The following is a 25,901-nucleotide window of genomic DNA, read 5'->3' as shown; positions in this document are numbered from 1 at the left end:
AAAGAATCTAGAACAGAAGAAATTGATTTGAAAAGTATCTTGAATTCATGTAAATGTGACATTTTGCTTTAAAATTTCAATCAAGAATTCTTTGGTGGAGGTATTTTTTTTTTTTTTCCATTTCATCCTATCTTTACCAATATAAAATATGTCATCAATTATTTGATCACCTAAATCAAAATCTACTTCTTGTTCTGATTCTGTATAATGATTGCTTTCGAATGTTTCATCAGTATCAGACAGATCTGAACTATCATAATTTTTGTTATCTCTAGGAACACTTGTAAGAAGATCTTTAAGTCTCTGCTGCTCACATTTGTAGGTTGTTAAAGCCATCATGTTAAATGAATCTGAAATGCTGGCAGACACTGGGGTCAATTTGACCACAACTCCACCAGTAAAAAATTATATACCCTGGTATCTAGTTTCTGCTATCATTATCCTCTTTTTCTAGCTCCCCCAAGAAACAGATGCAAGTAATTAAAATTTCTTAGCAAAAAAAGGACAGTTGGGGTCAAAATCAATGTGTGTACCGATAGGTTAATCGTGAATATGGTAATTTTGTTACACATCATATGATTGTTGTTGAAAATTCAATTCTTTTGAAATACTTCAATTATTTTAAAATTATATTTAGAACTATTTAATTATGCTTAAAGGGACATTTCATAGATATTAATATTTTAATAACTAGAACCAGGGCGCGACTTAGCCTAATTTTTGCCGGTTCAAAAACTTTTTTGCTCCCCCTCAAATTTATTACTTCAGTAATGAAGAACCGAACTTTATAGAGGTATTTAAATTTTTCACCTCATTATAGATATATTTGTCCATCGTAATTGCGAAAATTTAGCTGAATTCCATCCTAATAAGTCATGAATTTACGAAATATGGATTTTTTTTTTCTGTACAATAGATTAATGAAGAAATTAACATGAAACTGAAGGATTTTACACTGCTCTGATATTTTGTTTAAAAAAAGGTCATTAAAGAAGGAAACATAAAATAAACTTTCTATTCGAATTGGGGGCCCGGAGCAACTGCCCCATATACCCCTCCATGCCTTAGTCAGACTCTAACTAGAATAGTCACATGCTGTAATTAAATGATTATGAAATGCTTTTAATGCTATTAATTTTTCAATGAACTGATTTCAATGAAAAATTTTCCTCAGTAAAAGAAAATTTCTTTTGTTTTCCTTTTCAAGATTAATTCATTGCAATTCATCTTTTAATTAATTGGATAAAAGAAAGACAGTGGTCTTATTTTTTTCCTTGGTTTTCTCAATCTTTTTCATGCATTATCTTGATATGTTCTTATCACAATAGCAAGTTAATGTATAGTATAATTTTTTAATCTTAGAAAGCTCAAAATTAAATTCGACTATATAAAAGTATCCAGGTAATATAATATATAAAAATATTTAAATAGCAAATTATCATTCATCTTTTAATAAATAGATCAATCAAATACCTGTTATGTGTTGAAACAAAGTGAAAATATCATAGTGAAATACATAGATTAAAATAATAAAAATCACAGATTTTTTTAAATTTATTAGCATTTTAATTTTAAATATTATATGTTTGGTGTTTTATTATTTCCCTTTTATTTTACATTAAAGGTGTTTATTAGCCACTCTCACAATGGATCATCGTCTAGCACTTTATGAGGAAGTTGAGAAAGAATGGAAGTGCATTTGTGATTTAACTGAATTGTTAAAAAAAGAAATTGTTCCGGCTCAATCCAATAATGTTTCACAACCCAAACCAACTAGAACTAGTCGAAGAAGAAAAAAACGAGGAGGTAGAGGTAGAGGTAAAAGGACATTTGTTGTTTTAGATGATACCGAAGAGGAGGAAGAATCTAAAGAAGTCTTTAGTATTTCAAAATCCTTAAACTATGAAAAAATAAGGGATGAGACGTATAAATATGCACCGATGGGTAAATATTTGTTCATAATTTATTTTATTCCTTAAAAAAACTGTTCGTGCTGTGTGGATTTAATGTTATTCAGTTCTTAAATGCACTGAAAAAAATAACTAATTTTTTTCCTAGGTAATAATATTAAATTATTTGAAAAATTAAGTTTGCAATTTTGAAAAGATATAGAATTTAGGTATTATTACTAAATAATTTTATGTAAATTTAAGCTGAACTCCTTGATTTTTATTTATAATAAAGATAAATGCATATATGTGCATGTGTTCATTCTCTATAGGCTTGACTGTTAGATTTACAGCTATAATAAGAAATTAAGCAAAGTTTAGTCATTTTTATGGGATATGGATACACAGAACCATTTTTACATCATCTTAAATTTTAAACAATTATGTCTTCAATGATATCAATTTCTTAATATATAAATTCAATTTTTATTTTTAATTAATTTTTAAAAATGTTCTAAAGCATATTTTCCAATAATTTATTTCACATGAAATAGAAATAAAGTTTAACCTGCAAAAAATCTCTGCATGGAAAAAGCAAACTTTTATATAGTGCAAGCTTTTCTCAGTATTTGTCATGATATGACAAAAATAATTTTATATGTAATTTTCTGTATGTATCTATAAGAAATGAAATAAACGTGAAACATGATATTTTCTAGAAAAATAAGTGCAAGAAAATGATTTCTGTGAATTTTTAAAGTATCTATATTAATCTATCTATCTATATTAAAATATCAATAATTCTGTAGTTTTTAAGGCAGACATGGTTTATGCATATGCAGGATATTTACTGTAGTAGAATTCCAACATTTAATTTCTAAACAGTTTGTGTTAGATATATACATCTAATAGAAAGAAAAAATGGTCTGAATGAAATAAAGAATACAATCTTGGGAAGTTTGTGTCAATAAATGTTCTGATAAATTATAAATTTTATATTTTTATACAGACCCTCAATCCTATGAATCATATTTCGTAAAATATTCTTGAAACATTTTACATAAAAGGAAAAATTTACTCTATTGTGACTAAAACTGAGTGTGTTGAAAAAATTTGAATATTATGTTTTTTCTAAAAAAGTGCAATCTTAAACCACTCCATTAACCAATTAATGCTGGAGGTTCCCCTAGGCTAATGAATCTGAAATTACGAAATTGTTGATCATCTTAACTTAGTGATATTCAAAACTTCATTACTCGGCCATATTTCATCAAAGAAGATATTGAAAAAAATTTTTATTTAAAAATTAAGAGTGTCAAAAATATTTTTATTGATTATGATTCATAGATTCAAAAGACTATAAAATTAAGACTCCACAATTTTTTCAAAAATACATTTATTGACTAAAATGAAATTAAATATTATTATTTTTTAAATCCTTTTTAATTAAATTAAATTTATTAATTTATTATTAATTAATTTAATTATTTTAATCATATTAATTTATTATTAATTAATTTAATTATTTTAATTATATTAATTTATTTTATTATCCTTTTTAATTAAATATTATTTTCCACTTAAATCCTTTTGAAAGTGAAATCCAAAGCTGAATTTTCTGATGAATCAAAGAAATTGTTTATGAATAATCCTTCAAGATATTGCATAAATCATAATATTTTAATACATCAAAGATTTAAATGAAAACTTTTGTTTTAATTGAAGTTTAATCACTTCTACTTCAATTTAAAGTCCATGTTTTCTGGGAATTTACAGGAAATTGAATAGATGTATAGTTCATTGAATGAAACAGCGAAAGATTTCTATAATGGTATGAGTTGTATCATTATGAAATTTTGAGAATTAAAAATATTTTTCTGTAGAAGCTATTAAGAGACCAATTTATATAAAATATAGAATTAAAAGAATTAGTGATTATTATTCCAACAAACCAGCTGGCCACCAAAGGCTAATATGAAATAAATAGGGTTTGTAAATGTATTATTTGCATTTTATAGTAATTAATGTAAATATCTGTTTTTTGAAGAACTTTTAATTATTAAATTAATACATATTAAATATGATTTATTATAGTATTTTTATTTACTTAGATGTGAGTCTTGTATTTGCTAAAAGCATTAATAGAATTTGAAACAGTTATGTAATTAGGAACCTACACCAAAATACATATTTCAAGATGTAGCTGTTTTTATAAAATATTACAAATCTTTAGAACATTGCAGCTGTTTTTTCAAGTGTTTAATTTTTCAAAGATTAATTGCAGCATTATAAGTAATCTGTTATGCAACACATTGCATTTAATTAAATATCTCACAATTAAATAATGCATTTGTTTTTAATAATTATCCTATAATTTTTAATAATGAATAAAACTTTATTACTTTTAGAAATTACTTGGACTGGTATGTTTGGTGGACCAGCAACTGTTATAGGTGATAAGAGTCATGAATTTTGTTTTCTCATTGTTGCTATGAAAAGTGGGCATATCCAGTTCTGGAAAGTATCTTCTAGTGAAGGGAGGACGTAAGTTTATTTTTGTTTCAACATTCTTAATATATTTATTTTTAAACACTAAAATATAATGCAGCTTGTTCTCTCCTGTTTCCCTTTTAAACATTTTTATTTAAATTGATTAATTTCATATTTATTTAAATTGAAAAAATGTATTGGAACTTTTGCACATCAGAAAAGGAATATTTTATTACTATTCTGATTTGAAAAAGTTCTGAAATTTAATTAAATTTTGTGTTTTTAATTATAATAACATGCAATTATAATACTTTCAGAAATTCTAACATAGTTTAATTGTCTATTTTTTTAAAATATATATTCTGTGTCACTACATTTCACTATTGAAGTGAAACTCAAATTATTTTCTAAAAATATTTTACCTCAAATTTTTCTTCTATTATTGTCAGTGATGTTAGGAATATAATATATTTTTTTCCCAGTTAAGTGGGTTTCAGAATAAAGCTTGGTTTTAATTTTTTTTTTTTTTTTTTTTTGTAAGGTCTAATTTCTCAAGCACCGATGAAAAGTTTTTTAAGTGTGACCATCTTTAAACACTATTGCTGTTTTCTATGATATAATTAAATATAAAAAAAGATGTATGTAAAAAAATTAGTGAAATGTATAATCAAATGAATAGAACCATGTAAACCTTCTAAAATAGCATAAATTATATGTTTACTAAAGCTTGAAGATCTTTCGCTGAGGAAAAAATTTAGACCAAGATACACTAAATATTTGGTTGAAATTCATGGAAACTATTAAATCTAATTGACCCATTTGGCAAAGGCAGCAAGTAAATTGCAAATTAAAAATAAAGTAGAAATGTTCTAGTAAAAAAAAAAAAAACTTCTTTATATATATATATGTTTACTTATCTGTATTATCGATTTGAATCAGTACTTTAATTAATATTTTTTTTTCCAAGGATCTCACTTGTTTATGAATGTGATATGGCACTTGGAATGATTACATCATTAAGTTGGCAACAAACAAGCTCAACAGCTGGTAAGAAGATTTTCCATTTGTTTTTAGTATTCTTTGATTGAACTGAGATAAGATAAAAAACTTTATTTTAACATAGTTTGCTTTTTTCCCCCATACTTTCTTTATCATTATTATTTATTCTATTTAGTTATGATTTTTTTACATTAGTATCAGTAGAATAGTAAATTATCATTATGATTTTTTCTTGCTGGTCATCATTTGGCCAAGAAAATGTCCTATTTAATTTTTTGGCCATGCATTTTTACTCAGAGGGACACGTTTTTTCCTACTTTATGTATTAGAGTTCATAGCCCTCCCCCTTCCCCTCCTCACACACACACACCTACACTTCTGCTACTTTCTAAAGAAATTTTTTTTAAGAATTTTTTATGCTTGGTCTTTGTTTATCTTTAATAAGGAAATAAATAAGCTAAATGCTTTTATTTTCAATTTCTTTATCTTAAAGTCTAAAATGTATTGCTTTGTATTCTTAAACTAATGCACACAAATATATTATGTAAAACTGATCTCCACTGAATTATGAACTCTACTCTTTTCATATTTTTGCATTTTTGAAATTTACTTTTACATTTAGTGATTTCACAAAAAGAATTTAAAAACTTAGGACAAATTATTAGATGCTGTTTTCTATTCTAGTTTCTATCTTCTACTTTTTAAAAATCAGGGATTTAGAGGGCATGTTGGAAATAATTACATTACTTTCCTGAGTATCCGGTTCATGGTTAATAGGCTTCTGTACTATCCAGCCCAGCTTTCTTTTATTATAATTAATTGAGGAAAGCAAGGCATTGCATTGGCAACATTGCCAAGACATTGGATCCTCCTACATATTGTGTGCAAAATAGAAATTGTGACAGGAAAAGAGCAGCGTTCTGCTCGTTGTTTATTGTCATCTATTAAGGACATTTCAAAAACTAAAAACAAGTTTTGACTCTTAGGGTTACCTTTTCATATCTGTGCAATCATTTATCAGTGAAAAATAAAAAAAGTTTGAGTAAATTTTCTTAAAAATTAGATTAAAGATTTACATTAATCTTTTGTTTATCTTTCCTGCATTTATATTAGGCATTTCAGAATTTATGTTAAAATGTGAACAATTAATATCTATCAATATCTTTTCTCTAATAAATTCTTGAAATATGCAGTGCGGTATATTAACATATATAACCTACCAGTAAAGAGCCTTCTATTTTAACTCGACACCCTACCGTGACGCTGCTGCATTCATATTCTATTTGGCTTGAGATAAATGGAAGGCTTGATAAGGAGTGAGAAAATACACATTATAACAGTGAGTTGTGATAAAAATTTTGTCTTCTGGTATTGGTGGGCAAATAAATGAGTTAATAGACCTCCGGCCTATCTAGCTGTTTGTGTGTGTGCGTGCGTGCGTGTGTGTGCAGTAATTTATAATATAGAGAGGAATAATATTTGGGTTTAAAATTGGGGGGGGGGAAGCATGTGCTGTATGGGAAGAAGTCTCAATTCAAAATTTTAAATTTGTAATACAAATTTTTCAGTGATGCCAAATATGCAAGGGCCAAAAGTTTAGACCAAAATGTGCTTTTAATATATTGTTATTTATTTAATTTTGCATTCTTTTAGGTTTCTTAATGTGTGGAAGTTTAAAAGGTATTTTAGGCTTTTTACCAGTAGCAGTTGTAATGGCAGAAGAAGAACTAACGGTTTCTGTAAAGAATCTGTGCAAAGTTTGGGATGAAGAAGACCACATGGCTGTAGATCACATATCAGTTTTAAAGGTAAATTGTTTTTGTTTTTTTTAACTGCTAACTTAACTCTCACCTAACAGCATCAGATTTCTAAAATATAAAACATGAATTAAACATACCCACTCTATTTGTTATTCCCATCCATCAATATGTTGGATAATGTTCTGCGATTTTTGCACAAAATCCTTCTATTATTTTTTTTTCATGTTTCATTCGAATATTTTTGAGGTTAAAATAATTGCTTTCAGTGTGAGTAAATGAGAATTTTTTTAAAATAAAATCTCTGAAATTTAATCCCTGAAAGTTTAAGATTATATATTCATAACCATGAATTATCCAAAAAAGTTATTTGTTAAACTGAATAATAATGTCATTGAAGCATTCTAAAAAAGCCTAACTCCACAATGCTATCAGTCCTAAAAACAAAAGAAGACATAAAAGACTCATTAATAAAACTCTCCCAAGAAATGATGTATAATAGGATTCAGTTCAATTTCAATGTCAGTTCACCAATTCAGTTTTTTGTTTGAAACTTCATTGCAAATATATATTCATTACATATTATTTAATTTATTACTCTCTTGGCTTTTTTCTCTTATTTTAATTATATTATTACACTGTTTGCAATTCCATTTTTTTTAACATTATTGATATCTTGAAGTAAGAATGTTTAAGTTCAAGAATTCTGATTATCTATTGGCATTGGTTGAACATCAGTTCTTCGTTTTTGAATTAAACACGAAGAATGGAGGGGAGGGGGGGGGAGTTCAACCACTTAAGAGGGTGAGACGAAAAATTTAAATTTTATTTATCTTTATTTTTACTTTTATTGTAACCTAAATATATAGTACTATTTTTAGCTTTAAGCACTTAAAAAAGTACAATGCATCTTTTGTGACTGCTTTTCTTCTGTGGTCATAGTCAGTGGAAAAGATCTGCTGTAATAATCAGTACCCCCCCCCCCCCACTCCAAATAAACACACTCAGTATGGCACTGATTACTCTCATCTTTGAATTCTGATATTTCCATAAACAAGTCAAATTCCCAAGATTGGCTTCTTGCTAGGGTTGGGTTAATACATCTTTTTTTTTTTTTTTTTGTCTGTAACAGGTACAGATTTATACTGACTGTACTTGATATAACCAGTTAACTTTTCTCTTCCTATTGAAATGAAGCTGAGTGCTCAATATGTACTGTTTGTTTCTCTTACACCAACACCGGTGGCTGATGCTTGTATGGATATGATTCCAAATTGGGATTTCGCTTATTCAAAAATGTTATAGATGACAATGTAGTGATGGCTTTAGTTTTGATGTAAATGATGTGAGTGAGAAAAGGTAGGCCTTTGTTGTTATAATTAATATAGGATTAAATAGGAATTTTTCAATGGTATATGCACTTTTAAATGGGCCTGGAGTAAAAAACATATATTTAAAAAAAAACCATCATGCATGTCAATAGTGGCACAAAGACAGAACAGCAAACTAGGTTATATCAGATTAATATAATGTCATCTGATTGAAAGCAAATGAGTTTGAGAAAATTATCAATCAAGTCCAAATTTGATACTGAGTACCAGATATTCTTAGTCTCTTTTGGTTTTACATACATCTGAAGACTTGTTCAAAAGAAAATTTTGTTTTAAAGTATTTACTTTTACAAAATTGGTAATTTTAAATTAAAAATTTTTATTTTATTTCATTAAAAATATCTCATTTTTGAATCTGTCATATATTATCAAAATTATTCAGTATGATATACCCTGTATATTGAATTTAAAAAGAAAAATAACTTTCTTTCAGAAATTGTATTTGTTTTCAGTTCCATATTGTATTTAATTATTAATTATCAAAATTAACCTTATGATGCTTAATAATGAAAATAAACATTTAAACTGATGTCCAAATTATTAGATGTTGAGCGGATGAATGTCTTTCAAAGACTAAAATTTTCTTTCAAAGACTAAAATTTTCTTCCAGTAGAACTATTTTTCTCTTAAATTATAAAGAAAGATATTCTAAGTTCAGAAGGTGTCTTTCTCTTCTGCTTGCCAAGTCACTTTACTGAAGCAAACACTTTTAGTTAATGACTTTCTTTAAAAAAATTAATTAATTAAACAGGATTGTGCCATTTTTTCATAACTCTTGAAACTATTTTTGCACATAATTATTTTTTTAAAACATTTTAAAATTTAAGAACTTGTCTTTTCAAGGATGCAAATTTAATTGTCTTGTAAAATTTTCTTTCCTTTTTTTATTTAATTTTTTAACATTTGATATTATTATTGCAATAGAATTCAAACCATTTTCATTGTTTCAACTACTGTTTAACGACTCAGTTTTCTTCCTTTTTTAAAAGTTATGAGTGAAAGATTCTGTTTATATAATTTACATTAAAAACACAACTTTGTCCAGTTTATATATCTTCTAATTTTCAAAGTGTGAAAGTTAATAGATGAGCTCGGCAGTTAATGATAGTCATCTCGAATGGCATTATGATGTCATGAGGTTTAACTCCTTTAGAATGGTTCATATACAAAGTTAACAGATTTTAAGATATTAAACCACACAATGTTAATGTGTGCCACATTTTTACGCTTAAAAATATTGTCATGGGCAAAGCATTAGTCTCAAATTTTTGTAAGAAAATTGATTGAAATACAAAAATCATTCCCAGGCAACTAATAGTCTCCAAAGGCCAGCTACTTTTAAACAAAATAAATAACATGAAAATTTAAAATTAGTAATATTTTAAAAAAATGTTATAGAGAAAAAAATTAGTATAATTTATATTTTTATCAATCAGATGACTTTCTTTGCTGATTTCATTTCCTTGGATTGAATTACTAAAGTTATATTCCACTAAATCTAAGTTTGATTTTCTTTCCAGATTGCTTTAAGGAAATATATCTGTATTGCAGCCAAAATGCATGCTCTCATTGGATGTGAAATTTTGTTAACTGAGGACTCTATTATGATACGCAATGTTGGTCACTCTTTTGGACTTCATAGACTTCCTGTGACAGGTAAGTTGAAATAAAAGTGTCACAGTTTTAATTAAATTACTTTGTTAATTAAAACTCAATTTTAATTTAACTGTCTTACCAATCAGGGCCTCATATTATATTGCTATGAATACATGGTGAGAGAGGGTACAAAAAGAAATTGTTTAACATGGCCTTCGCCCTTTTTCTCTTTATGCTCCATACCATCATATTCAATATACTAATATTTTGATTTTTAAGTGAAGATTTTAGTGCTGTGAATTTCCTACTCTTTTTTCAGAAAATTCAGAAGTCTCCTAAGAATATATAAATGTCTAGCTACAGTTGCTAATCAGTCAATTGCTATTGTGTTTTCATTGAATAAGTGTAACATACAATTTTGAATGAGATTAAATTGCAGAAATTAGCAGATAATTTGATATTTGTGGTCAAGTAGTTTGATTAATCCTACGTTCTGAATTGTCCTAATACTAATCTAATGAAGACTGGATCATTTTTGCTTTTATCAACTGTAAAAGTTTATAAATAACAACAAATAAATTTATTTTTCTTTCATCTTAGCTAAATTCCATTGAATCTATGAACTCATTCAAATTATTATTACATTTTTATTGTTAAAGACTCATATTTATGCTTTGGAAGGGCTTAAGAAACATGAAATGCAAATGTACTATCCAGTAACTATTTAAGTTTCTTTTAAAACTATTAAACATGTTTTTTTTAAAAAAATAATTTAACTTTTGATTAAAATAGTGCAGTGATATATTTATACAGTAAATATGTCATATTCTGGTTTGCAATATATTTGTAAACTTTTATTCTTAATTTGTTTATCTATATATTTTATTGTTAATATAATCAAGTGTAAATTAATTAAATAATAGCTTTAAAAGCTCCACATTTCAGTAATTTATTTTCCTATGAAATAAAAATATCGCAAAATTGTAAAAATTTGGCAGGATAATTCAATTTATTGAGGTTGAAATTTAGTCTTCCTTAAACAATGTATGATTCAGTCTGTTGTTTGTTGTATACATTCAATATTTTATCTAATAATTTCAGCTTTGGTTCCGATTCTGTTGTAGATTTATTGAAAAAGTTGGTTATTATTGATTCTTTGATGAAAATGTCGCATATGTTGTTTTTGATTGTAAAACATGCTAATGTAAATTTATCTTGGAATGAAAGATTCTGGAAATGATACATTATTGCAGTTATTAAAACTTTCTTTGCAGGAAATTGGAAAAGTTTTCAAATTAATGATTCTCCTATTTTTGTTGTATAATGTATCTTAACTTGTTCTTATTAAAAATGTTTATTATTAATCAAAATAGGGATGGCTGTCATTGATATGAAGAGTATTCCTCAATATAAAGTATTGCTCGCAACCACTGAAGGAAAGCTTATTGAAGTAAAAGTTTCTCTTGGAGAAGATGGTAATAATTTTAATAACTTGCAAATTGAGAAAATTTGATTTGTTCCATGTAAATATATTCTAATTTCATGATGTGAACTACCTGTAACTAGGGATTAATTTGGGACTGAAGCACATAGAAATCTGCAAGCATTTGAATCATTAATGAAGAATATAAAATATATTTACATGCACTTCAATAAAACAGTATTTATGAAGTTTTTTAAAAAAATTTCATTGCATAAAATTTTGATTTTTGGTTTTAATTAAAAAAAATTGAAAATAAAAAGATTGAATTCTTTTTAATTGTTTTAATTACTTTTGAAATATAATTCCCATGAGTAAAAATATTGATCAGAATGAAATACTTTCTAAATTTCATCATTAATTACTTGTGTTATCACCGACTATAAAAAAAATTGTCATAGTTCGTATGTCAAAAAACATTAGAATGCAGTAAGAATAATAGGAATCTTACTGCATTCTAATGACAGAATTGAATAACTTTATCAGACATTTATTTATAATGTCTTATAAAATAATGATATAATGTCTTATATAAGACATTTAAGTCAGGCTTCAAAAATTTACTCTTCTATCATTTGTTGTCTTAAAAATATTCTACTTTATATCAATTTTTTTTTGTATAAGTTTTTTATGTGTAATAAATTGCCAATGACTTTTTGTATTCTGTTTGTTTTACAGAAATAAAATTTCAGCATGATCGTTTGTCAATTGACCTGGATTTAAAAAACTATATGATTCAAGGATTAGCTCTCTCTACAAATGGTTTACTTGGTGGAATTGTACTGAAGTATGTTCTTGCACTTATTTATTTATGAATAATTACAGTACAAATTTCAGAAGGTGTCTCATGTTACTTACTCCATGACTGCACTGTTGTAAATGACTGTATAAAATGCTCTTAGTTATTATAGAATATAGTTCGTCAGTACTTTAAAGATGAACTGAACTAATATTTATATGCTATATCATATATAAAATATTCTTATTACAAATACACAGAATTTAGATATTACTTTATTACAAACTAGTCGCCTTTGGCGACCAGCCGGTTCGGCAATCTTAATGCTCGTTAAAATTTTAATAATTAAATATTTTATGTAATTCCTACTTTAATAGCTTCTTCATAAAAATATTTTCAAATTTTGATAGTCATATAATTTATTCATAATATAATAAAGGCCTTCAGTCATAACGTAATATGTATCTCTCTAATAATTTTCTGTTAGCTCCTGTAGAATTTATGCTTTAAATTAAGGTGGGAATGATTAATTTGCAATTAATATAGTAATATTTTTTACTGAAACAAAGCATATTTTTATAATATGATTACTGATAACAGAGTCACTGAGCATTTAAACCTTATGGGCACTAAAGAATATCTTTCTTAATTTATGTAATATCTCAAGAATTTGTCAACAAACTTTTCTCAGATTCATCATGAGCAGATCGATTAATTAACAATGTTTTATTTTATATGCATCAAACACTAAGAAAATAAACAGAATCGTTTAAAATAATTGGTCGAAAACAGGTTAAAAAAAAACTACTTAAAAAACGAAACGATGTACTTAAAACCATAAGCATAAACAAAAAATATATAACTAACATAAATACAATTTAATTACAAAAGCATACAACTAACCTAAAAGTAATTAAAATCAAATCTGCATCCGTTGAAAATAGCTGTCAACAATCAGAACACAATTCGCATGCATGAATTTTCAACGTCAGTTATGGTAACGCAAATGAGTGAATTTTTCTACGCCAGTTGGGGTAACGCTATGCAGATTAGAAATTTTTAATTTCCTTTTTTCTGTTTTATTTTAATTCAAAAGTACTTCAGAAGAAATCTGAAATATCGATTAATTAACAATGTTTGATTTTAAATGCATCAAACATTAAGAAATTAAACAGAATCGTTTGAAATAATCGGCCAAAAACTCTTAAGCCTAACCTCATTAGCGTGGGAAAAAATACTGAAGCCTTTCTCATTTGGCGGTGGGGAAAATTAAAAGTGTTTTTGGCGGAAAAGTTAGTTTTTAATTAATAATTAAAATTCTAATTAAAAATTCAAAAAAGGGATCCCATGTGCACATTCCCGACCTCCAAAGTATATATGTACGAAATTTGGTAGGTGTTGGTCAAATGGTCTGGCCTGTAGAGTGCCAACACACACACACATTGAGTTTTATTATAAGTATAGATGCACAGAATTTTTTTTTATGGTAAAAATTAATAATTTAATTTTTTAAAGAAAAATGGATTTCAAAATAAATTTATCAAGAGTAAATGGCAACTTCTAAAATAAAAATGGTATTGTTAGAAATACTATAATAGGAAAGATTTATTCTTAATATTTTATGGTTTTAATTAACAATATATTCATAAATGTAAAAACAATTTTAATAATTTAGGAAAATTCATGTTCTAATATATTGAAAGTTTTTTAAATGTGAAACTTTTTATTGTGTGGTAAGTGTAAGTTGCGAGTATTTTTAACTTTGTAAAACAATTCAAATGAAAATTTATTTCTTGCAATACTTGATTTTGAATAACCAAATAAATAATTTCCAATTTTACATAGTATTTTAACATTATACTCTTGTGAATTGAATTAGTTTTTTTTTAATTGTTGATGAATTTGAATTAAAAGTGTTTAAAACAGCCAAATTTTGAAGTACTGTTTTGTTGTGCTAGTTAAGTAATATTACATTTTTATTTCTGTGCAATCAGAAGGCATTAATAATTCTCGAAAGCTCTAGAAAAGTTCATATTTTGCAATTGATGCTATTTATAGTTGTCTAAAAAATTTTAAGATTAAAAAAAAAAACAAAAAAACAGAAATTTTTTGTTTTATTTATGTTTAGCTTTGCACAGAACGTTACAATTTTGAGATTATTTGTTGAAATTCTCAAAAAAAAAAAAAATAAATAAATAAAAAGATTTTTAATCCTATGCAAATGTTACAATGTGCTTATATTGATAGTTGCAATTTTTCAGAATTCCATGGTGAATTTTGGGAGGTCGGAATGCGTTAAAAAAGTTGAAAAGCAAATTTTTAGAGCAAAAATAAGATACTTTCTAAAAACATGAAAATGCATGTGAATAACGAAAAAAAAAAAAGCCATTTTCAATCAGCAGTTTAAAATCTGAATTCATTTAAAGCAGGTCACAATTAATGCATTTGAAATTTTGAATGCTAAATGTTAAAATGTTGTGGCTGATGCATTAATATTCACTGCTGCAATTGACACTATAACAATACTCATTTGTTTTATTTAAATATTTAAAATAAATGCTAATATTTCATTTTTTATTTTATTTTACTCTTGTTGCAAAAAAAAAAAAAAAAAAAAAAACATTATAATTGATATCTGTATTAACTATATACTATAGCAACACGTTTTAAAGTTGCATAATTTGAAAAGGATAGCAGAATACATACAGGAATACATTTCAATTGAATTTCAAAACATTAAGGTAATTTGGACTTCCTCTAGCCATGTAATGACAAAATTTTAATTGGCTTTGTTATGTGAAACTTTTTTATATAGGTTATTATTTTATAATTTAGAAAAATAAAGAATATACATGTTATGAAAAATAAAATGTATAGATTATTGACAAGAATTTCCTGCATATATTTATTTATAAAACAATTGCAGCTTTAATGATTAAAGTATCTTCATCCCTGTATTATCTTGATTTACATATAATTTTCGTATGTGTATGATATTTAAATTTGAATTGAAAACTTCAGTTCAAGACAGAGGGCTGAAAAAGGTATGTTTGTCACAAACTTGACTATCAATGTAATAGATAATTTATTAAAACTCTTATCATTAATTTATTCCTAAATTTTCTACAAACATAATCTATGCTAGTTAAAGTTTTTTATTTTCTTTTTCTAGAACTGCAGTCTATTATGATCATCTGGAAAAGAAAGAACCATTACAGGTATTACTTTCCTTTCTTTTTTCATTTTTACTTCTTAAAAATGATTTACATTTTTTTATATAGTTTTATATGAAATGTCTGTTACATACAGCATATAAAAATATTTTAAGAGGTAAAAAAAAAAAAAGAATAATTGATGTGTTGACTTAGTAGAATGGGCATTAGCAAATATGTGTGTGTGTGTCCAACAAAATCCTTTTATAAAATTCATTTTTGTTTTTGCATTTGCTCTTTCTTTTAACCCTCCTCCACTTTCTGCCTGTCTTGTTTGGACTACGTTGGTTTTAATAAAAAAATCTTTTAAAATATCAAAAATTGAAGTCTTTCTTAATCATGTAGCAAATACTTTATTTGTTTTTAAAAAATTCCGTGGCTGCTTTTCCTTTATCAAGAATTTTTTTATTTTATTTTACATATATACAGTTGTCGGTTAGAAAATTTTAAGATTTTAAGCAATGATACTTAGATCTAACATTAATGAATGAAAAGATTTTTAAAAGAAACTTAAGTTCTGGGATATTAGATATCCTTAAGCAATTGAATATATATATACATATATATATATAAACATATTTTTAAGCAGTTGCGTGGATGAATAGAAGTAAGTTTTAACTTAATTTATTCCAACTCGGGAGACATAATATGTACATATAAAAAGCGTTAAGCAATACGTCAATCTATATCGCGACACAAGTGTGAAAGAGATTTAAACTTTGCTCTCATTGATTTTATAATGAGATTTTTATAGTAATTCCTTTGACACATGCAGATTTAGGATAGAAAAATTTAGGTATCTTTAAAAGAATGTGCTAAGCAGTAAGGATTTTTATTTCACCTGGAGTGTGGAAAGTGCCGAGACTTGCATTTTTATAGAGTGTGTGTTAAATGTAATTAAATAAAAAGTGGAATTGGATCTGGAAATAAGAGTACATTTTAAAATGAAGCTAATATTGTCTAAATTAAAATAAAAAGTTGGAAATTCATAAGGATTTAAATTAGATTTTCAAATATCATTACAATCTTCCCATTATTTCATAATTGCAAATTTCATTTCAATTATCATTACAATCTCAAGTTGTGGAAGTGTACCAGGGTCCTTTGACACACAACCCTGTCTTACAATGGTGTCTTAGAAACAGATTAAAATTTAAATGCTTATTAAAAGTGATACCTAAGTTTCCTTTACCATTACATTAATATAGAAATAATTTTTAACAAGGTTATTAGAAATATAAAACGATTAATATTTGTAAAATGTAGACCTAAATCATCAGCAGAAAATAACAAAACATTAATAAATTAAATGGCATCGCCTACAGATGCATTCCAGCCATTTTTCTGTGAAAGTTGATCCTGATGAACTTATTTTGGTGATGGTAGTCTATAGTATACTTAATTAGTTTTTTTTTTTTTTTTTTTTTCATAAATTTCGGAAAATTTGACTCAACAAAATTACTAAATTAGAAATTAAATATTAAATAAAATATTAATATTATTTTATGATTTCACTTAAAGGAGATATCAATATAATGATTTTAATTAAAGTACTTGGAACTGAAATTGTTAAACACAAGATTGAAATATTTTATGTAAAACACTTGTAAATGAATGTAATAAATGCAAGATTCAAAATACTCTTATAATAGACATTTGTTATTAAAAAATAATATAAAAATATTTTGTTAGTTGAAAAAAAAAATCTGTGTTTGGAAATTTAGAAGTTTTTTGATGCAAGAGATAACAAAGGATAGCTTAATTACAATCAGAGGTGTTAAAAATGTCCCCTAAAATATTTACTACCTTAGTCAGATTATCACCCTTACCTTATAATACCTAATATACCTTAGTCGGAAGTATTAGAATTTTGAATTATTATTTTTCTACATTCATTTACAAGGTTGTTTGCACATTAAAACAAAAGTACTCTGACACAATAGATAACAGAGGATAGTTTAATTACAATCAGAGGTGCAGAAAAAATTTACTCTATGGTATTTACTAATTTTCTCTGATAATCATATATCGTCAATTTTATTTATTTTTAACTTGAGCTTGGGCTTAAATAAATTTAATTTAGTTGAGTCAATTGTCTTTTTATCTAATAGCATAAAGGTAAATTTCTAATGTAACACATTTTAATATTATGCATAAACTTAAATAATAGATTTTATAAACGATTTAAAAACTCACAATATTTTAAATATTACTTCAAATACGTTATTTGCCATTGTACTATAATTCAATCAAACAATCTAAAATAAAATCAAACATACACAACATAAATCTTGAATTTCTGCAAGGAATAATAATATTATTGATGAATTCGCTTATAATCTATCTTTTGTTGAGTCAAGTACATATACTAAAGAGATTTTTTTTTTTTTAAATTCTTGAGCGTTTCAATCACTTGGGGAATCATAATCAAGAAAGGCAAAAATTTTAAGCATTCTAATGCCGAGCAACACACAATACACTTAAATTTTATAGCAGCGAGGAAGGTTATTATTATTATTGTGGTGAGAATGGAGCACATAAATGACATATCGGGATGGGTAATTTGGCACAGGCAAGGAGCTGGAAGTGAATAGAACTTCCTTAAGAAACAATAAGGAGCAATCACAAGGAATGAAGGCAGTGAAGGAAGCGAAAGGAATATAATGTGAACTGGACGCTTGAGTTACGTATGGCAGAGGGTACTCCATTGATGAGAGGTAGCGCAGAATTTAAGACTTGGACATTAGCAGCATGTCGAAGAAGGCGGCCGAGCCAAGTCTAAGGAACCATGTTCACAGCAGCGGTAATTCTCGGCATATCGTGGAGTTGCATTGTAACGTGGCGTTCATCTCGATAATTTGCAAATTAATTTTAATTTTTTAATAATTTGAAAGTTTAACACAAATAACCATTTTGTCGACTAAAGAAATGTAAGCATATTTTTAAGCAGTTGTGTGGTCGAATAGAAGGCACTTTTGTAAGTTCTAACTTTGATTTATTCCATCTTGGGAGGTATGAAGATAAAAAAAATGTCCAGCAATACATCAGTCATCTCTTTCGCCACACAAGAAGCGAAAGAGACCTCTTTCTCTCCGTGATTTTATAATGAGATTGTTATAGGAATTTCTTTGACATTTGTAGGGAAATGTAGGTAACTTTAAATAAATGTGTGAAGCATTAAGGATTTTTATCCTTTCACTTGGAATATAGAAAAATGCTGAGACTTGCATTTTTATAGAATGTGTTAAAAGTAATTAAATAAAAAGTGGGATTGAATCAAGAAATAAGATAACATTTTAGAACGACGTTGAAATAGTCTAAATTTAGATTAAAATTTGAAAATTTATTAGAATTTAAATTAGATTTTGAAGTATCATTTATATATTTACAATTCTGTAAGATTAGTTTTAGTTCTATTGTTATCCCTGGTGTAAAAGATCTTGTTGAATGGGAACTCATATAAAATTTGTTTTAATAAATATTAATTTCCTTTCCTTAATCTTTTTTCTGTCACAAAAATGCTGTCTCTAATTCAATTATTATTTATTTATTTATTATTGTGAAAAAAAGTTGTATTTAAACAAATGTGCATTATTCTAGAAAGAAAAAAAAACGATTTTAATAAAATTATAACAATTTTTAAAAAATTTAAATAAGTGGGGTTTTATTATTATTTATTCTAATTTGCCACTTTTCTTTTCTTTTTCAGTTCGCTATGTTTGTAACAAAACCTTTTGAAGAAATATATGCAAAGTTGAAAAACATATTGAAACCTCAGTATTCATTTTTAAATACAGACAGTAATGCAATTACTAGTTATACGGATTATTTGGATATTATTCGTATGAATCTGGCTGCAGGAGTTCCATTACCTGATTGGTTAACAGCCTATACAACCAATGCTATACAGAGAAATGAAAACTCCTATTCAACATTAGAACTGTACTTTATGAGGTAAATATCTTTTATCTGAAAACAATTGTAAATTTTATCATGTGATAGCATAAAGTTAGTTTGGGAATAAATTTTATAATCCAAAAAAATAATTAAAAAAACTGGACAGATGTAAATATTGCCACACTTAAAATGTAATAATATTTCTTTGCTTACATCCTTATTCTGCATAATTGGACAAAAAATTAATTGCCTGAAAAAAATTAATTTTTAAGGAATTAAAAATTAACATATATTGGTAACATTAAGTAAAAATGTTCATTTCTAGAAAATTCCAGAAGTTGCATATGCTTTCATTCTAATTCTTTTAGCTGCAATAATTTTGAATCTTTGAAGCAAAATGGATAGCATTTTTTTTTTCAGTTTAAATTTTAAAATAAATCATTCACTTTCTTAAATTTTATTTCCTTCAGTACTATATAAAAGACCATGGATCATAAAATGTTATGAAGAAGATAAAATCTAAGATTAAGAAACTGTTCAATATACATATCAAACCCTGCAGATAAACAAAACAGCAAGAAAATGCTGTTGATGAAAAAACAAATCAATGAGAGTAATGTGTCAAAACAGAAATCTAGGTTAGGCCCAGTCAAATGTGATTGTAAAATGGCTTTAAAATATTGGAAATGGAAAAATGCCGAAACCTTTATGATTTCAAAAGTTGTATATATATATTCTGAAATGAAACTTTTAACTTCCACATCTTAAAGAATTAATGAGTAGCTTTTGAAAGATTATGGACTAAAATTCAGTCAGATTTTTTTCAGATGGCCCAAACTATTGTTGTCAATTAGGGCTTTAAAAAATCCATTTATAATTTCTGTAGTATTTTTTTTTAATGTTCTTAGATAATAACTTGATATTTTGAATAGTAGATTTTTAATTTTCTTCTTCTTTTTTTATATTTATTGTAAACTTTATTTACTTATCTTTCTACTCTAAATTTATGATAATTTTACTCTAATGGAAGTTTTATGTAATGATTTTCAACATAAAAATTATTTTATTAGATTTTTATTATGTTTATTACAGATTTAATGTAGATAGCAGTTTTTCCCACTTTGTTAACTTTTTGTCAGTATGATTAATATGAAACAAGAGCTAATGTTATAATTATTAAAGACTATCTGAAATTCAAAGAGGTTTTAAAATATCATCAGGGTATAGCTAAAAGTGACTGAGTTAAAAGGAAAGGAATATAAGGTTAATCTTAATCTTGTTTTAAAATATGTCAATAATCCAAAAAATCGTTTTCATATTGATGTATCATGAATATACATTATATCTGGTATATAATAATAAATAGGTTTTTCATTTTTAGAAAAGATATTTTTATTGATTATTGTTGGTACTTTTAAGTTACTTGAGCACAAGCAAAAAGTTGCCTAATAATTCAAACCTGCTCAAAAAAAAAAAAAAGTTTCAGTGTTAAGTTGTACACAAGTTGGCGCAGATCGAAATTATTTAATGAACTTTCATTTGTGCCTGACTAACCACAAAGTACCTTATTTTCTTTTATTACTCATTTTTGGCTGAATATGGGTGATATGTTACAATAAAAGTTGCTTTGATTTGATTTTTCAAACTTCATTTAAAATATATGTCTGTTAATGGCTATATTTGTCTTATTATTATTCTCTTGTCACCATGTGCATATATAAAAAAGGGCATTCTTAATTTGTTGGTTACAATCTTGATCGTGGTCAACTTTTGTGTGTGTGTGTGTGTTTTTAACATTTTGACTTTAATGTTTATAAACCAGAATAGTCAAAGAATCTTCACTTGAAGAGTGAACATAAATAAAATTACAATGGCTCTGTTTTATGGTTAGCAGAAATCCATTAAATATATATTTCTTCAAAATTCATTTAATTAATAGCTTAAATATTCTGTATTTTAATAAATAATAAATGCAGTAATATATAGGTTGTCCTTAAACTCATGAACCAAACTTTAAGAGTATGTAAAATACCTATAAAAAAGCATTTTTTGTATAGCAATGTGAGGATGAAAATGAAAAGTTTTGATGGAAAAAGCAAGAAATGAAGAGAAAGCTCTTTACTTACATAATATTTCAATAAGTGCACAGCAGCATTGATACAGGCCTAGTAGCATCTAGCAAGTAATTAGTGTATACTCTTTCAAAGATGCCAGGTGTTCCATGAACAGTTGCAGTGATGGCTGAAAGTTTTGCAATGAAGTTTTTATCAGAGTCCTTGGAAGTCTGGTTACACATTTTCTGAAGTCTGACACATTTTCCCATCTTGCTTGCATTTACTTATATTTACTTGTTCCATCTACACTTTTCATTTCTAACACCATATTGCTATAAAAAAAATGCTACTTCATATATATTTTACCTATCCTTAAAATTCGGTACAGGAATTAGGGACACCCTCTCTCTCTCTCTCTCTCTCTCTATCTCTCTCTCTCTCTCTCTCTCTCTATATATATATATATATATATATATATATATATATATATATATATATATATATATATATATAGTACTTTAGTATACTATATTTAAAAAATTTTAATAGTTCAGATTATGTCAATTATTATTATAAATATATTTTATTGAAATTAAGAGATTATATTTTTAAAAATTGATACCTTTGTTTTGTGTTAATTATTTAATATAAATATCATTTTATTTCATAGATTTATTCTCCATGCTTATGTTTCTGGACTTGCAGTTGGTGCTCCTAAAGATAAAGGAATTTTTGTAAGACATAGAAAATATATAATATTTTAGTTATTAATCACAGTTCATACTGGTGATAACATTTGTTTTCATAACATTTGTTTTGCTTTCATTATATGTGTTAAAATAATCTGTTGAAAATAAAACTCTGCTCTTAATTGTATTCACACAAAATTGCTAGTAAAAGATCTGTCTGTTTTTCTTTGATGTCTATTCTTCATCCTTTCTTTTAAGAAAAATTTATTACTGATACTTTCAGAAATTGCCATCCTTTAAATATGGTTGTAAGAGCATTTATTTCTATGCTTCATTTTTCATTTTTTTTTTTTTCATTTAGTTTCATTTTTTACACATATTTTTCTTTTTAACGACCTGTTTCAAGCTTACAGTGAGGAAATTTTTAACTTACCTCCTTCAATTTGGGCTAAAGTTTTAAATTTTTTTTACATATTCACATTCTAGATGACTGTATATTATTTTAATATTCCCAAAATGTAACTATGAGTTAATCAATTAATTAACTTGTGATTGTGTACTGCCACCTAATTATTAGAATTTGAGGCTAGGGGGGGGGATTGATTTCAGGGTTTCTTAGTATTTAAAACTTTGTTAACCAGCTGTTGTGCCAAAACTATTTGTTGCAATAAATTCGAGCTAAATCTTTTATACATAAATTAATCTTAATGGAATTTTCAACAGAGTATTCTTTTTTTAATTTCAATTCTCTATAGACATTAACTTATATTATTGTAAGAATTTTTTTATTGTTTTGTTTGTTGCGTTTCTATAATTTGTCATTTTTACCAACATTTGAAATTTAATTTTAAATGAGAAATGATTCATCATCAACTAATTCAATTATATTCTTGTTGAATCAAAGCATATTCATAAAAAAATATATGTAAAGAAAGTAGAATGATTTCAATGAAATTTTGTGAGAGCTTAGAATAGAATAGATGTCACAATATCTCAATGAATGATTAAAAAAAAATATTTCTGGTTTAATAAAATAAAAAAAAATCAGGTCTTTTAACAGGAAAGTAGTTTTCAAGTTAAAAGATCAATAATATATTTTTTATACATTCAGTCATATTACAAAAAAGAATAATAGTAATTGAAATGCATAGTCTTTTATTTTAGTAAAACTTAGAATTAATCATTACTTAGCAACTGGATACTCTACTGGGAATGTTGTGTTTAATTTCAGTTAAATTTTTTATACATAATTTCTGCAATAAATTATTTTAAGCATCAAATTATGGCAGGTATTAAAGCTGAGTTACTTTATTCGCTTCATGCCTGTTCTGTTTATTATGAACATGAGCCTTCCTAATGCAGTCGTCTTCTGTGACATCTTAGTGGCATTAAAGACTTAGTTATCTGGATAATCTATTTCAAATATCACATTATCTGTTGTGATAATGTAATTTCATTTCCTTATTCTTCAGAAACTGAATATTTATAAACAGAATATTTGTTCCTTACATTTTCAAATTTTGGAAGAAAATCAGGCAATTAAATATTATATAATGAAAACTGTTTGAATTCCATTGTAACAATGAAACCCATTGTTGAAAAATATTTTTTAAACTTTGGCAAAATTCAGAGGAAACAAATGACATTAATTTTTCCCAAATTTGATATATCTTCGTTAAATGATCCTTATTTGTAAAGATTTGTTTTGATTTATTTGTTTTCAGGAAGAAAGGATGAATGAGGTAGATAGTTTAATCATGTGCAGATACATCTCTAAAGTCATTAACAGCTGCAAAGAAAACCTTGATCTGCTGTCCCCTGGCCAAGCTCAGTCATTGCTCCTGATGGCAGACTGGCTTTTCAAGAAGTTTGATACGACACTGGATTTCCTTTATGCTGCTTTCGGCTGTGAAATGCCATTCGAGAAAGAATCCGTACCAGCCAGAGAAACATGTGGGATCTGCAGAGAGGAAGTCAATTTGGATCATTTAAAAGTTGCACAGTGTCCCAAAGGTCATGAATTCACCAGATGCTGTCAGTCATTGCTGTTGTGTGATGTTGTACCTTTTAATGTTTGTCCTGCCTGCAAGAGTGTTGTGTTGAGAGATATTTGGAATTTTGATCCGTATTGTACCTATTGTGGCATGATGACAATCTGATGCAATAGTATGGTATTTTTGTAAGTGCAATTTTGTTATTTTGCTCGGGAAAACTATTTTTTGTTGCATTTATCACTGTATATATCATGTCATTTCTGTAAATATAATACTTATTGATGTTTCATAGTTTTGTTTTGTTAACATTTGTGAGTACAGCAAATATATATATGACCTCTGACCTTCTCCCCTTCCTGTGCTTTATTATTTTAATTATTATTACTTTACTCTGAATAAAATATATTGTTGTTTTCTCACAGTGTATTGCCACTATAACATTTTTTTTTTTTTTTTTAATTCTAGGATACATTCCTACTCGAAACTAATGTTTCTCAGCTCTCCCCCTCCCTCCCTTTTAAATAAAGCTATAATTTTCTCGCAAGGAATGCATGTTATTTTTAATTTCTTTCTAGTATTATGCTAGATCTATTTTTTTAAATGTGTTTAAAGTCAGAAATATATGAACTTTTTCTGAAAACACATTTCAAAATGTACTTAAAATAGTTTTTCCACATATGACGAAAATTTAGTTTCTTAATGTCCTAATTCAATTAAATGTTATCATGTTTTATGAAAGTCATGATAGTTTTAATCCATCATGTATTTTAATAAAAATTGTGGAAGGGATCAAACTATAAGAAATATCTTTAGTTTTTTTATCACTTACAAATCCAAACTGGTTGGTTTCATAAAATTAAATAAATGTTCACTTTTCAAACTAAATCATTTTTTTTAAATAGAGAACATTATATAATGTGAAGAAATAAAATGTACTGTGCTTTCTACCTTCCAGAAAACAAAAAACAAAAAAAATTTCATTATTTATTTTATAAACAGCAATGGTTATTTTTCCCATATTTTTATTAATACATATCCATATTAGAATTTTTAGGTGTTTTTTGCCTTATTAGTTCTGAAATTTTTTTCTAATTTTGTTTTTGCTTATATCTGAATACTCTATTTCTATTATTAGAGTGTCTAATCTAAATTTTATTGAATATATAGTATATTAATTGTTTTACACAAATTATTTAAAATGTCAATAAATAAATATGTATAGTGTACAAGTCAAGATTGTCAAAATTAAGAAAGAGCACAACGGACAATCTGATGTTAGGCATGATTAATTTCATCTGAATTTTCAGAATCCATTCTTTTTTAATCATGCAGAATTGTTATGTAGAAACTTATAAAACGTTTTTATGTGATAAATGTATTTCTCTTTCACAGTATTACAACAAAAATTTGAAATGATAATCTATTTTTTTCTAATGAAAAAAGTGAATTAAATGTTATCAAAACATAAAATGGCAGACACATTCATGTTATATGGTGCAAATGTATTTTATACAATCATTGTTCAATATTCTCAGTGGAAATGTATGCTGTTCTTGTGTCTACAAACAATAAAGTTATAAGAAAAAGAAGAAAAAAAAATGTGTAATATATCTAATGACCTTTTTTTAATCCTAATTAATTTCCTAATTTTTATCTTAAAGTATCTTATCCATGTTAACTTCCTTCAAAATATTCTCTTATTTCCTTATCCAAT

General features: G+C 26.2%; 1 protein-coding gene across 1 annotated transcript in view; it reads left to right on the top strand.

Annotated features, from left to right (window-relative positions):
* Positions 1-25,746, top strand: part of LOC129967069 (general transcription factor 3C polypeptide 4-like) — a 30,982-nt gene extending 5,236 nt beyond the window's left edge. Inside the window, exons 4-14 of the mRNA XM_056081731.1 lie at positions 1,625-1,944; positions 4,298-4,433; positions 5,347-5,426; positions 7,032-7,186; positions 10,047-10,182; positions 11,496-11,597; positions 12,281-12,389; positions 15,514-15,559; positions 19,263-19,507; positions 22,175-22,238; positions 23,918-25,746. Of these exons, the coding sequence (XP_055937706.1) occupies positions 1,625-1,944; positions 4,298-4,433; positions 5,347-5,426; positions 7,032-7,186; positions 10,047-10,182; positions 11,496-11,597; positions 12,281-12,389; positions 15,514-15,559; positions 19,263-19,507; positions 22,175-22,238; positions 23,918-24,352 (1,828 nt within the window). The 3' untranslated portion in view covers positions 24,353-25,746. The remainder of the gene's footprint in view (positions 1-1,624; positions 1,945-4,297; positions 4,434-5,346; positions 5,427-7,031; positions 7,187-10,046; positions 10,183-11,495; positions 11,598-12,280; positions 12,390-15,513; positions 15,560-19,262; positions 19,508-22,174; positions 22,239-23,917) is intronic.
* The last annotated feature ends 155 nt before the right edge of the window (positions 25,747-25,901 follow it).

Source organism: Argiope bruennichi, chromosome 4 (genome assembly GCF_947563725.1).
Source record: "Argiope bruennichi chromosome 4, qqArgBrue1.1, whole genome shotgun sequence".
NCBI lineage: Eukaryota > Metazoa > Arthropoda > Arachnida > Araneae > Araneidae > Argiope > Argiope bruennichi.
The sequence above is the reverse complement of the archived record's forward strand: the minus strand, read 5'-3'. Positions and strand labels throughout refer to the sequence as shown.